This window comes from Oncorhynchus kisutch, linkage group LG12 (genome assembly GCF_002021735.2).
Source record: "Oncorhynchus kisutch isolate 150728-3 linkage group LG12, Okis_V2, whole genome shotgun sequence".
Taxonomy (NCBI): domain Eukaryota; kingdom Metazoa; phylum Chordata; class Actinopteri; order Salmoniformes; family Salmonidae; genus Oncorhynchus; species Oncorhynchus kisutch.
The window spans coordinates 18,061,319-18,076,916 of record NC_034185.2 but is presented as its reverse complement, the minus strand read 5'-3'; the positions used below and the strand labels follow the sequence as shown (position 1 = coordinate 18,076,916).

Below are 15,598 nucleotides of genomic sequence, written 5' to 3'. Positions count from 1 at the left end.
TAATTTGTCCAGTGGCTCCCTAAAGGCCTAAAGCAGTAGGCTATAGTGCAGAGAGGTTGCCACATTGTCATTAATTTATACAGCCTGCAACGTCTGTATGTTTGATTTCTTGAGAGAACAGAGCACAACCAGTATTCTATAATCTAAATACACTATAATAATATCACCAACAACATGATAAGCAGAATAATCACAAGTCGTGACTTGACTTTTGTTAATAAACGAATGACATAAGAAACGTTAAAGAGGAGCTGGCTGTGGACTCCCGGAGTGGAGCTATCCAAGGTTCTCAGTTTTCTGGCGTTGCACTGTTATCCCAATGTTATGTGGCCGAGTGCATTGTAAATGTAAGTTTTATTTTTGAAGATGTTAGTTAGGCCTATTGCAGATATCCTACCATAACAATATATGCATGTCATATAGTTTTCCTTGCTATGATACTAAACCCAAGGGCATTAAGACCTGGAGGATGAAACCACTTGATCAGCCTGGAGAGAGAGAGAGAGAGATAGAGGGGGAGAGGGGGGGGGGGGGGGGGGGTGCAATCGATGATATCTGTAGGGTTCTGACAGCGCGTGCGTTCTCTATAAAACCAAGTGTGAAGCCTCGCCCGAGCCCAACTTCTGAAGCGCAGCAGATCCAACACAGTGCCTTGGAGAGCAGATGAACAGACTCAAAGAACAACGAATAAAGATCACAAACTAATATAGATCATTATCTTTCCTTTTGATTAATGATACTGTGATACATAATTCGTTTAATTGTTGAATTGTGCAAACTAACGACAATCAGTATTGGATATAATGGAACTGCTCTTCTCATATTTACATTTAATTGAAAAGCTGAATATACAACCAACAATAAAGTAAATAAATGGGAAGTCAAGACAATAAGGATATTTCAAGAAGAAGGGTTCACATTTTCTTCCTGTGGTTGTTGGATAATCAACGTGCCACTGATGGACACCGATGGGGATTGAGCTGCGTTTAACCAGGAAAAGATGAAAAGAAATGCAACGTTTACGTTGGTTAAGCAGTCCTAGTGCTCCCTTTTTGAAGGGTTTTCTTCAACGCTCGATGACATCTGTCAAAAAAGTGTCGAGGAATGGAGCGCGCCAGTCAGTTGAAGCCAATGTCTTTTATTTATGGAGAGTTCTGGAATATGTCAACCAATGATACCAATGTCAATTTAACGACACGAGGAGAGGAGGAGAAGGATAGTTTGACTTTTCAAGCTGGTTTAGCAGTTACATTATCCCTAATAACTTTTGCAACAACATTATCAAATGCATTTGTTATTGCTACTATTTATCAATCCAGAAAACTGCACACGCCTGCAAACTTACTGATAGCATCGCTCGCCCTGACAGACCTTCTGGTGTCCGTATTGGTGATGCCAATCAGCGCGCTATACACGGTGAGTCAAACATGGACTTTGGGCCAAGTTATGTGCGACATATGGTTGTCTTCAGACATAACGTGTTGTACCGCATCCATTCTTCATCTGTGTATAATTGCGCTGGACCGTTACTGGGCAATAACAGACGCGGTTGAGTACACCAAGAAGCGCACATCAGCGCGCGCCGCGGGGATGATCGCCACTGCCTGGGTGATTGCCATCTCTATCTCACTACCGCCCTTCTTCTGGCGTCAGGTGAAAGCGGAGGAAGTTACCACTTGCAATGTGAACACTGATCACATTTTCTACACAATTTATTCCACTTTTGGAGCCTTCTATATTCCCACGCTGTTACTCATAGCCCTTTACGGTAGGATCTACGTGGAAGCCCGAAAGAGGATCTTGAAACAGTCGTCTAATAATAAACCGGGGAAAAGACTCACCTCTGCCCATTTGATAACAAACTCGCCAGGTACAAACTCTGTGGCATCAACAGTCTCTCTAAATTACGGGACGAACGAAGCCTCTTCTTGTGAAGCTAATAGCTCACATGCCAATGTGAACTATGTGAAAGTCACTGTATCCGACGCCCTCCTGGAGAAGAAGAGGATCTCAGCTGCCAGGGAAAGAAAGGCGACTAAAACTTTAGGGATCATTCTCGGAGCTTACATCATATGCTGGCTACCGTTTTTCATTTACACCTTAGTGGTTTCAGTCTGTGCGTCATGTTTCTATCCAGAATTATTTGACATATTTACTTGGTTGGGTTACCTTAACTCTTTAATAAACCCAATCATATACACCATGTCCAATGAGGATTTCAAAAAGGCTTTCCACAAACTAATACGCTTCAGATATTGCAGGTCCTGAAAATAGGCTACCAGACATAAAAGGCTGCCAATACCACTACATTTTGTTCAGCTATGTCAAACTGCACCTCGCCAATAATTGCAAAATGTTAACTCTCCGTCATCATCAACCTGTAAACATGTGCAGTATTGTATCTTGCATGCTTTCGAAACGCCTAGCAAAATTATTATTTTAATTACATTATATCTTTCATAGTCATACAGTACATGGCCTGCAGGCTTATTCTGTAAACTTGATTATTTAGCAAAACCAGAATGTATTGATCTATCACTGCTAGCGACATTATTATAATAATTATATTATAGCCTACTTCACAGGCATGCAGTACATGGCCTGCAGTCATATTCTGGAAACGTGATTATTTTGCAAAACAAGAATGTATTGATATGTCACTGCCATTATTGAACAATCTATAAAGAAATCATAGGCTATAATCTCTGCTGCCTTCATTATGATTGGCAGTCATGAGATTACAACCCACCCTATACAATTCGTATTCCAACCTAAATCAACATTTTGATAAGGACTTTTCCCATTATATCAAAGGTTAATATTAAGGAGTATGTGTTGGAAATCGGTAGACTTTGTAGTGGGACCAGCAAGGCTTGATTTAACGTTTAATATTTAAACATGCATGGAAAGCCTGCTGTGTGACCAACGCTGTATGACACATAGAGTTACTGTAGGCTAACTGGTATGAGGAAATTATAAGCACAAGATTCTGAGATTCTGCCCCCCCCTAGACAAAAAATATAGAGTTTGTCCCAATAAGATATCCTTTCTTCTGAAGTGTACACTTGTTCACTACCTCCCACAACTCTAAAATCATTGGACTGTTGGAGGCATGGGCTAGTCGGATTCAATCATTCCAGCATATTTCTTATACCAGTACTTTCCTTTCTTATACCCAGGAATTTCCCAGCATACTTTGAGAGGAAGGAGATCAAATTGGGACACAGTCTACAGAGATCTTTTCTGTTCCATTTCTTATATGTTTTCTATTGGTTCGACTCCTTAATGAGATCAGTATGAAGTTTATGATAAAAGAACATCCCTAATTTCATCTCATAGTCAATGTAAATAATCGTTACTCTATTACTTTATTGTGGGTAATGTTGTTTACTTCAGACTGGACTATAAGCTGACCTCTTGTTGTTAAACAAGCCTCAATCAATGTATTTATATATGTATGCATTGTAATATATATGTATGTATGTATGTGTGTACGTATGTGTGTAAATGTATTTATTTATGTCATTTTCATTATATTTTGCTATGGAGCTGCTTAAATTGCCTGCGGGTGTTCACTCTGCCACCTGATTATGGGCATTAGCCTACAGAATACTGTTGGTAGAATTATACAAATCAAACTCAAATATGACAGACAACTAACACATTTCTTCACCTACAGTACCATTACTCATATTGATCATGTTTCACAGATGTCTCAGCATGCTTGCCCTTTATATTCCACGCAAGACTGCATGTGTTAAGTGCAAGATCAAATAGCAGAATTAACAGAGATAATAAGCTGTTAAAAAGCCATTCAAATTTGATTGGTAAATTTAACTTTTTGAGGAATCCAACCACTGTAAACTACAGAGATGCAATCGTAACAGCCAAGAAGATAAACGACTCAAAACAGCTACACACAGAGATACCATCTTGATCGACAGTACTTGCTCTATAATGGCAAACTATGTTCATGAGGTACTACTGTATACTATTGCAGTATTCATGTAATGGAAATTCTATACCGAACAAAAGTATAAATGCAACATGCAACAATTTCCACGATTTGACTGACTTACAGTTCATATAAGGACATCAGTCAATTGAAATACATTAATTAGGCCCTATTCTATGTAAATCACATAACTGGGCAGGGGCGCAGGCATGGATGGGCCTGGGTGGGCATAGGCCCACCCACTTGGGAGCCAGGCCCACTCACTGGGGAGCCAGGCCCAGCTAATCAGAATTAGTTTTTCGCCACAAAAGGGCTTTATTACAGACAGAAATACTCCGTGGTACTGGCGTGGTTACACACGGTCTGCAGTTGTGAGACCGGTTGAACGGATTGCCAAATTCTCTAAAATGACGTTGGAGCTGGTTTATGATAGAGAAATTAACATTCTGTTCTCTGGCTACAGCTCTGGTGGACATTTTTACAGTCAGCATGCCAATTGCACGCACCATCAAAACTTGAGACATCTGTGGCATTGTGTTGTGTGATAAAACTGCACATTTTAGAGTGGCCTTTTATTGACCCCAGCACAAGGTGCAGCGGTGTAATGATCATGTTGTTTAATCAGCGTCTTAATATGCCACACCTGTCAGGTGGATGGATTATCTTGGCAAAGGAGAAATGCTCACTAACAGGGATGTAAACAAATGTGTGCATAACATGTTAGAGAAATAAGCTTTTTGTGCGTATGGAACATTTCTGGGATCTTTTATTTCAGATTATGAAACATGGGACCAACACTTTACATGTTGCGTTTTTATTTTTGTTCATTATATTTCATCCAAATTAGCTACTGCTGTACAGTAAAACTTATCTGCTCATAAGGAATGCACAGCTTTTGCCTTGATCCTGTGGGTAAAGGTCTATCCCAGTGGAATACAAATCACTGCTGCTGTTGTGAAATACAATAAATAAAAAGATAAATGGAATCTAAGGGTACGGCCATTTTCCTTGGAGAAAACAAGATGGTAGAAGGGTAATAATGAGTTCGCACTTCAAACAGATGGAAGTGCAATTAAAAAGCTAACATTATTAGACAACAGAAGGTTATAATTCAGAACAGACTGTGTTACAAATTGTGATTCGGGTCAATTGCTATATTCCAGCCAAAAGGTTGTAGAGGTGTGATATTGTTAAATCATGATGTGGAAATAGTTAAAACATTTGTTTGTTGTATCATTTTCTCATCATTGTGGAGAGGAGATAAAGCCATGCTCTGAATGAAAATACATTTGAAGGGCTAGTAGAGTGTGTTATGGCATATGTCAGGTGTGAACATTGAACAGGAATTTTGTCAGAATGCTACTGAGTTAATAATCGAACACGACTTTAAAGACCATTTGAATTATTGAACATCACTGTGGAAAATGCTTCCGAGAGCAAGAGAAATGTAATGAGGCTCATTATCAGTGGTGCTTTTAAAGTATTTCCATTTCTCATTCCTTCGAGGCACTTCTCAGTGTTGCAAATCTTACTTAGTATAGGCTATTATTATTTCATGTGAAATTCAGAGACCGGATGTGTGGATGATGGTGTGGCTTATTGTTTTGGCAGAAGACGCCCACTGTGTATGCAAGAATTAACAGATGCTGTGGGCACCTTCTAAATGTACCCATTTAGAATCACACTGGGATTATAGAGGCAGGGTGTCTTTTGTACTTCAGATTCAGTTGACTCGTACTGTGCTATCATGTGAAAAATGTGCATGGGTGGCAGGTAGCCTACCGGTTAAGAGTGTTGGCCAATAATTGAAAGGTCATTGGTTTGAATCCCAGAGCCGAATCCCATGAGTAAGGCACTTAACCCTAATTGCTCCAGTATTGCAGTCAATAATGGCTGATCCTTGGCCGTGAGATATGATATCCAAAAAACAAATTTCCAATTCACATGCATATAATACACACTTCTAGGACAAATGTAAGCACAGACCTAATTATTATTATGAAGGAGGGATGGACTTGTGACATAATTTTTAGATCTATAAAATAAGCAGATAATCAATTTCAGGCTCCTAATGAATCAAGGCCTGATTCCCAGCCCAAAGGCTAGAGTCCAGTGGACTAACTGACTGACTGATTGACTGGCTGGCTGACTGGCTGACTCATAATAACTGACGGAGTGATTTGCTATCTGACTCACTGACTGATGACTGACCAATGGACTGACTGAATGATGACTGACTGAACAATTAACTGACTGACTGACTGACTGACTAATTGGCTGACTGACTGACTGGTTGTCTGACTGCTGTTTAATCATTCCTGTATTACATGACACCTTCGCCTGCAGTCCCCACACTCAGAATCCTATTTTCTGCCTTTGTACTGAGCTCTATGCTCTCTCCTAAGCGATGCGTGCTGGCAGTGATCTAACCTGAATACTATACCGCCTGTGTTGTCCAAAGCTTCTATTTTAGCTGTTGGTCTGTAAATAAGCTGTTATTATGCATGCACAGTATCTACAAAATCCCACTTGGCCTGCTCATGGGAGCGTATGTTATAGAGACATCATTATAGACATCACTTTATAACCCCCCCCCCCCCAAAAGACTCACATACATACATACACAGTGGAGGCTCCACAGAGGAGGAAGGGGTGGACCATCCTCCTCAGTGAATTAGATAAAACTACACAAAATATATTCACTTAATTGACCACCAAATAATTGATGAAAACACACTGTTTTGCAATAAAGGTCAGTAGCCTTAGTAGCCTCTAGCTTCTGTCCTCCTCTGGGTACATTGACTTCAATCCAAAACTAGGAGGCTCATGGTTCTCACCCCCTTCAATAGACTTACACAGTAATTATGACAACTTCTGGAGGACATCCGCCAACCTATCAGAGCTCCTGAACTGACATGTTGTGCACCCAATCAAAGGACCAGAGAATTAATCTAGTACTGAAAGCATAAGCCACACCTAGCTAGGACTGCAGTGCATACAATGTGGTGAGTAGTTGACTCAAAGAGAGGGAAAGACAATAGTTGAAAAGTTTTGAACAAATTCATTTGTTCAAAATTAAGGAGAAGAGAGAGAGAGAGAGAGAGCTAGCTGTATTTGACTGTATTTAAAACATTTAAAAACGTTCACTTCGCTAACAAATGCAACTAGCTAGTTTAGCTTACTCAAACACCTGGCTCAAACAGAGAGGGTTAGCTAGCTGGCTATGACTATCCAACAATGGAACTCTTCCAAGTCAAGTTAAGCTTTTGGATTTATAAATGTATTGCCACCGGGCCTGCCGGTGTAACTGCTAAGTTGCTTTCTGACTGTACACAGTCTGCATGATTGTAGCGCGTCTATTACGCTTTAGTTCTAGTAGTTCTAGTTGTCTATGATATGACAACGATGTAGGCTGTGTGTTGCGATTAGCGGTCATGATATGAAGGTTTGGCTTGAAAAGGTTTTTCACCTGCTCACAGACAGCTGATGTGTTGTGCACTGAATTCCACAAGCGAAGGGAAAAGGTGAGAGGAGGAGAGCGCTTATATAGTTGCAAAAGGAATATTATATACTATGAGCAAAGTGATCATACTGTTTTTATGTGGCTGCTATGAAAGTGAACTGTTTGCGTGTGATCAGGGGTGTATTCATTCCACCGAATCTGTTGAAAAAACGTTTCATAAACGGAAGCAAACAGAACGAAACGAGAATAAACATACCTGAATTTGTCCAATAGAAACTCTCATTTGCAACTGTTGGACTAATGATTACACCCTAGATCAGCTAGATGCAGGCAACAGCGTGCAAGGCAGTATTGAATGTGTCGCTGTCTGCCACCTTGATTACTCAAAATTCTCTTGGCCTGTGCACCTACGTTGTACACTTCCATTCATAGGCTAGGTTGTAGCGACCTCATGATGGGTACAGGGAAAATTTGAATATCACTTAGTAGCATAAACCTACCGATGTTACATTGAGCTGGATTTGATACCAGCAACCCTCCAGTTGCCAGAGCATTTCCAGACAGATTTTTCCCTTCAGATCTGGGATTCGAACTGGCAACCCTCCAGTTGCTGGCTCCCCTCTCTAAACACTAGGCTACCTGCTGACCCATAGCTTGTATCTCATATAATTTATAAGTCAGAGGGGAAAAGGGAAGCTCAGCATTTATATTTATTTTTACTTCTGTCATGTGAATTTAGAGTAGCTAAGCTATTCCTCCTTTGAGGATAATTACAAAGCAAAAGAAACACATTTTAATGTTTCCCATGGTGGCGTGTAATGAGAAAATGTATTGAGATATTGAAGGTTTCTGATCTAAAGTTGATATCAACAGGGTGAGATGAATCGAGACGAATTGCTGGTTGCATACTGTATTTGATCTGAAGTTGATATGAAGAGGGTGAAATTAGTTGCTGCTCCAGATTCGAACCCTGCCAGGAAGCTATCAGTCTCTGCCTTTAGTGCCTACTGACCCTGCATTGCCTGCAAATGACTCAGTTCAGCGAGCTGTGATAGGGGTGAATGGTTGCTTGAGGGGTGTAGTTTCCAGCTCTGTAGCTCGCTGATTGAATGGTAGGGAGACTGCCTCCACATCAAACAAACAACCCAGCTAGGCCGAAATAATTTTGGAGAGCTCACCGATTCAAATCGCCTTTTAGTCACTGCCAAGATAGAGAGAGACACTGACAAAAAACAGAACATGTCCAACTGAGAAAACTCACAAACTTTCAGTGAGACTTTTCAGATTGAAGTAACTTTGATGTTGAGGATCATCTACAGTAGGATCCATCGAGTGAGGGAAATAGGCCTGCTGCTATCTAAACTGCCCTGTTTGTCAAGAACAAATAAATGACAGACACACTGCAACAGACACACTGACTAAGTGACTGATGAAACTTGCATGCCACAGTAGATTAAGATGTGAAAATGGCTTGATGTACTGTAGCTACTTTACGTGTGTTAACACGTCCCACTCCATAATATCCTCCACAATTACATAACTCCTCCATTCATCTGTCACAGCAGATTATTTTGTAAGAAATGGACCAGTAATCTCAGTGGTGTTATGATTTATCTAGCCCACATGCCGAGCCTCTTCTGCTGCAGTGACAGCTACGAGCTAGCCGTCAAACCAAGTTAATGACTCCAGTCACAAGAGCCCATCTATCATGTGTGATGAGCTCTGTCTCTTCAGCTCCGCTGTCATCCAGCACTCAGTGGCTGTAGGAGATCTTCTTTATCCTTTCCCCTCCTGCCTAGTGGCATTGGGATGCTCGGGTCAGCAGAGTCATGCTAACTCCACTTAGACTAGTGGTCACCAACCTTTGCTGAGTCAAGATCACTTTGAGCCAAAATGCAAGCAGAGATCTACCGCTCAGATCTTTTAAAAACATTACTTAAAAAACATAAGCCTATGCAACATTAAAACTTCTTATGGCTGCAGGGGAAGTATTGAGTAGCTTGGATGAAAGGTGCCCAGAGGTGCCCAGAGTAAACTGCCTGCTCCTCAGTCCCAGTTGCTAATATATGCATAGTATTATTGGTATTGGATAGAAAACACTCTGAAGTTTCTAAAACTGTTTGAATTATATATGTGAGTATAACAGAACTCACATGGCAGACAAAAACCTGAGAAGAAATCCAAACAGGAAGTGGGAAATCTGAGGTTGGTCGATTTTCAAACCAGCCCCTATTGAATACACAGTGGAATATTGGCTATGTTGCACTTTCTAAGGCTTCCACTAGATGTCAACCATCTTTAGAAACATTTTGAGGATTCTACTGTGAAGGGGGGCTGAATGAGAGGGGAATGAGTCAGAGGTCTGCCAGCAGTCACATGCTGGTCACGCATTTCACATGAGAGGAAGCTCTCGCTCCTTTGCTTTTCTGAAGACAAAGGAATTCTCCGGTTGGAAAATTATTGAAGGTTTATGTTTAAAACATCCTAAAGATTGATTCCATACATCGTTTGACATGTGTCTACGGACAGTAACGGAACTCTTTGACATTTCGTCTGCAACTAGGGAACGCGCTTCATGACTTTGGATTTGTTAACCAAACGTGCTAACAAAAGTAGCTCTTTGGACATAAATGATGGACATTATCGAACAAATCAAACATTTAATGTAGAACTGGGATTCCTGGGAGTGCATTCTGATGAAGATCATCAAAGGTAAGTGAATATTTATAATGTTATTTCTGATTTCTGTTGACTCCAACATGGCGGATATCTCTATTTGTTTTCTGAGCACCGTTCTCAGATTATTGCATGGTTTGCTTTTTCCGTAAAGCTTTTTTGAAATCTGACACAGCGGTTGCATTAAGGAGAAGTGTATCTATATTTCCATGTCTAACAATTGTATTTTCATCGACATTTATAATGAGTATTTCTGTAAAATGATGTGGCTCTCTGCAATATCACTGGATGTTTTTGGAACTAGTGAACATAACTCGCCAATGTATACTGAGATTTTTTTATATAAATATGCACTTGATCGAACAAAACATACATGTATTGTGTAACATGAAGTCCTATGAGTGTCATCTGATTAAGATCATCAAAGGTTAGTGAATCATTTTATCTCTACTTGTGCTTTTTGTGACTCCTCTCTTTGGCTGGAAAAATTGCTGAATTTTTCTGTGATTTGGCGGTGACCTAACATAATCATTTGTGGTGCTTTCACTGTAAAGCCTATTTGAAATCGGACACTGTGGTGGGATTAACAACAAGATTACCTTTACAATGGTATAAAATACATGTATATTTGAGGAATTTTAATTATGAGATTTCTGTTGTTTGAATTTGGTGCTCTGCACTTTCACTGGCTGTTGTCATATCAATCCCATTAACGGGATTGCAGCCCTAAGAAGTTTTAACCATTGAAAAACAGTGCTGTAGCAATGAGGTTTCTGAAGTAGGCTATAGGCAAAATACATTATCACTGTATATTGGCTATCCTTGAACTGCCTTGCCAATGTTGTTATTCTCAGAACATTTTTAAATCATATTTAAAAAATATATAGGTTCAGTGCCATGCATCCCGTTTGCAAAAAGGCACTAAAGTAATACTGTAATACACTTTGTCTTGAATACAAAGTGTTTGGAGCAAATCCATTTCAACACATTACTGAGTACCACTCTCAATATTTTCAAGCATAGTGGTGGCTACATCATGTTATGGGTATGTTTGTCATCATTAAGTTCTAAAGGATAAAAAATAAACGGAATGGAGCTAAGCACAGGCAAAATCCTAGTAGAAAACCTGCTTCAGTCTGCTTTCCACCAGATACTGCGAGATGAATTCACCTTTCAGTAGGACAATAACTTAAAACACAAGGCCAAATCTACACTGGAGTTTCTTACCAAGAAGACAGTGAATGTTCCTGAGTGGCCTGGTTACAGAAAAATCTATGGCAAGACTTGAAAATGGTTGTCTAGCAATGATCAACAACCAATTTGAAAGAGTTTGAAGAATTTTAAAAATAATAATGGGCAAATGTTACACAATCCAAGTGTGGAAATCTTTGGAGACTTACCCAGAAATACAGCTGTGATCACTGCCAAAAGTGCTTCTACAAAGTATTGACTCAGGGGTGTGAATACTTATGTCAATGTAATTTTCAATAAATTAGCAAACATTTCTAAAAACATGTTTTGACTTTGTGATTATGGGGTATTGTGCATATATTTTGAATTCAGGCTGTAACACAACAAAATGAGGAATAGGTCAAGGGGTATGAATAAGTTCTGAAGGCACTGTATATAATCACACTGGTAATAGATCATTTGATTTATTACTTGTGAGGCACAGCTGAGTGAGCATAATCATTAGCTTTTTTTACTGGACTGATGGCCTGCATCTGATGGTCAGTCTGAGGGGAGGGAGCAGCTGTGAGGTTGCCTCTCAACCTGACTCACGTCCATTAGCTCTACCTCCCTCCACTGAGAAAAGGGGACACAGACTTCCAGCTGAGGGAGAAACTCAAGTCGCCCTGCATTATTTCTGACTCATGCACCAATTCATGTTGTTACTCCTAGGACCAGAGAAAGTGAAATATTCCTTGATATTAAAAAAGACACGGTGAGCAGCAACATGTGAAGACGCGTTTTCTTTGTGCTCCTCTCCAGGGCGAACAATTGACTATTAATATTTCACAACACAATTAGAAATCAAATACAATTCACAAATCTGGCAATTTTTTCCTGACATTTTTGTTATTTTCATCGTAAAATGTCGAAACAACAACGGTCATGAGTCACAAAAGAGCAGGCCTTTATTAAAGCCTTAGGCTCACCGGATACTGACACGGACTCTGACCCCCTCGACCTAGCCAAGGAAATGGTGGCTATCATTAAGTCTGAACAGACCGTGCCAGCTAAGGTGGAGTCACTATCCACTGACCTACCTGCACAAATAGCCACTCTTGTCAACACAAAGACTGCGTTATAGAAGACCTGGCGAAACAGGAAACCCGTCTGAATAGCCTGGAGGGAGCCACAAATACTTACTCCGACAAAGTGGTGTCACTGGAATAGCAAGTCACCCCGCTATCATCAGATGTCGTCAAACTTATTAGTAAGGTCGAGGACCTTAAGAACAGGCAGCGCTGGGGGAACGGTCACATTTTTGGCATGAGGGAGGGACTCTAGACGATAGATTTCGGCCTACCCTGTTCATAGTTAAACTGCTACAGAAAATCCTAGGCCCCGATTACGCCCCTACCCTTGACCATGCGCACAGAAGCTTACAGTCCGCACCGAAGAATGGGAAGCGGCCCAGACCCATTGTAGTCAAATTCCACTACCTTCAGGAGAAAGATAATGTCTTCCGTAAGGTATCACGAGAAGCTACCATCACCCACGATGGCCAGAAGAGTCACATTTACCCGGGCTACATGGCGGGAGTCATGAAGAAGACGTCAACCTTCAACGAGGTGAGGGGGCTCCTACATCGCTGCCGAGACACCAAGTTCGGCATTCTCTACCCAGCAGTGCTGAAGATAAGACATTCGTGGACCCAACCAGGGTCAAAGAATAAGTGGTCGCACACCTACAGTACATCCACAGGAGGACAGGCGGTATACGACTAACTAGCCATTGTAGGCCTGTACTCTGCCCCTGACCCTACACTAGCCATTCTACCGCGACTAAGAACCAACTAGTGAACCCCTCTCTTGATTAGAAACGTGCCTACACTCTGCTGACAAAAAGGACAATTATTCTTCAAGCAACTTAATGTTATGAACAATGATGGTATGTATAGGAGCAGAACATACACCTCCTTTTTTTATATATATGTTTTATTATCCTTCAAATATGCATATTGCATAAGATACATTGGAGAACTGAGGTGGTTCCCTCCAGAATCCCTTCCCTAGGTGTAAACTTGAACATGTTCACCCTGGATAGGGCTCTACTGAGGTTCAGTTTAACATGGTAGTATCTTGCTCTGGTCTAGGAGAGGTAGATGCAACATTCCAACAGGGGTAAGGCCAGCATAGGGGTCCAAGGTTTTCTGGGTATTTCATTTTTTTTAGCTGTTTTTTGGTTTTCCTATTATTTTATTATTCTGACCTTTCAGCACACCATGTGATTGTACTAACATTTATTTCTAATTACTATGACTATGCCTAATTTACATACTCAATGCCCCACTTGCTTTATCAGCTAGAACTTAAAAGATTCTTAAGATTCGGTGTCCCGCTAGCGGGACAACTTCCGGTGAAACTGGATGGCGCGCAATTCAAATAAATAATCATAAATATGATGGATTTTAAACATTTATGTACATAAGTGTATTATATCGGCTGAAAGCTTAAATTCTTGTTAATCTAACTGCACTGTCTGATTTACAGTGGCTATTACAGCGAAAACATGCCATGCAATTGTTTGAGGACGGCGCCCCACATCAAAATTGTTTTCCACCGGCACAGGTTTCATACATTCACATATAATAAGGAAATATTCACTTACTTTTTGAAAATCTTCCTCTGATTTGTCATCCAAAGGGTCCCAGCTATAACATGTAGTGTCGTTTTGTTAGATAAAATCCTTCTTTATATCCCAAAAAAGTCTGTTTAGTTGGGGCCATCGATTTGAGTAATCCACTCGTTCAACTTGCAGAGAAATGAATCCGAAAATCTACCCCTAAACTTTGTTTCAACAAGTCAAAATACGTTTCTATTTACTCCTCAGTTACCCTAAAATGTAATCAAATTATAATATTTATATTGGAAAGATGTATGTTCAATAGGAAACTGATTTTAGCAGGTGCGTAATGTCTTCATGACGCGCGCAAACCCGAATTTCCAAGACTGTGTCCTTCTACTAAAACTGATATTTCTTATTTGTTTTTGAAGTTACAAGCCTGAAACCTTGAACATAGACTGCTGACACCCTGTGGAAACCATAGGAATTGTATCCAGGGAGCTAATTTTCAATATGACCTTTCTCTTGCATTTCTAAGAGGATGGTTGGTCTCTCTCCTAAAAAAAATCTGTTTGGTTTTTCTTTGGATTTTCTCCTACTATATCGATTGTGTTATATTCTCCTACATTATTTTAACATTTCTACAAACTTCAAAGTTTTTTCTTTCCAATGGTACCAATTATATGCATATCCTGGCTTCAGGGCCTGAGCTACAGGCAGTTTACTTTGGGCACATCATTCAGACAGGAAGTGGAGAAAAAAGGGGCCTATCCCTATTACTTTAAAGGAATTAACCATGTAGTTAAGCGTAGCCGACTGTATGCTCATCTTAAGTCTTTAAGTCTGGACATTGTTTTTCTCCAAAAGACCCATCTCCTGTCCAGCGACCATGATAAACTAAAGAGAGGATGGGTCAACCAAATATTTTACTCCAACTTTGTTACTAAGGCCAGAGGGGCAGCCATCATTATCAGAAAAGGCACCCCGTTTGTCTCCTCCAAAGTAATTTCAGATACTAATGGCAGATATGTTATATTGATGGTGAAATTGTTTAGGACACAGGTTGTTCTGGCTAACCTCTATGGTTCTAATTGGGATGACACAATTTTTTTCTCTCACCTCAATGCAACACTTCCTGACCTCAACTCTCATCATTTAATATTGGGCAGAGATTTCAATCGTGTATTACTTCCAAGTCTAGTCAGATCCAGACTGAAGCCCAACAATGTAATTTCAAAGTCAGGTGCAGTAATCAACTAATTTCTAGAATCATATAATTTGTTTGATCCATGGAGGAGGAGGAATCCCACTGCTAAACAGTACTCCTTTTTTTATCCAGTATCCACCGCTCATACTCTAGGATTTACTTTTTCCTGCTGGACAATATAATTCTTCCTTTTGTAACTTATAGCCAATATCACAGCATCATTATCTCAGACTATAGCCCTGTCCAGCTAGATATCCGCTTTCCGGACAGTACTGTGTCACAACACATGTGGCGACTTGACCCACTACTATTATCCTGTAGTGCCTTTAAAAAATACATATCATCTCTCATTGATGTCTTTTTACAGATCAACTGCACCCCTGATGTGTCTCACTCTACTGTGTGGGAGTCGCTAAAAGCATATCTAAGGTGCCAAAATATTTCATACACAGCGCATGACAACAAACAACAGTGAACTGAACGCTTATTGGAGCTATCTCAACTC

General features: G+C 40.3%; 1 protein-coding gene across 1 annotated transcript; it reads left to right on the top strand.

The window, feature by feature from the left end:
• Positions 1-641: 641 nt before the first annotated feature.
• LOC109900629 (5-hydroxytryptamine receptor 1B) lies at positions 642-4,932 on the top strand. The gene has a single exon (XM_020496332.2). The coding sequence runs from the start codon at positions 1,105-1,107 to the stop codon at positions 2,266-2,268; it is 1,164 nt and encodes a 387-aa protein (XP_020351921.1). The 5' UTR covers positions 642-1,104; the 3' UTR covers positions 2,269-4,932.
• The last annotated feature ends 10,666 nt before the right edge of the window (positions 4,933-15,598 follow it).

What these genes read in the sequence shown, in the direction of transcription:
- LOC109900629 (XM_020496332.2), top strand. Translation starts at nt 1,105, where the DNA reads ATGGAGCGCGCCAGTCAGTTGAAGCCAATGTCTTTTATTTATGGAGAG.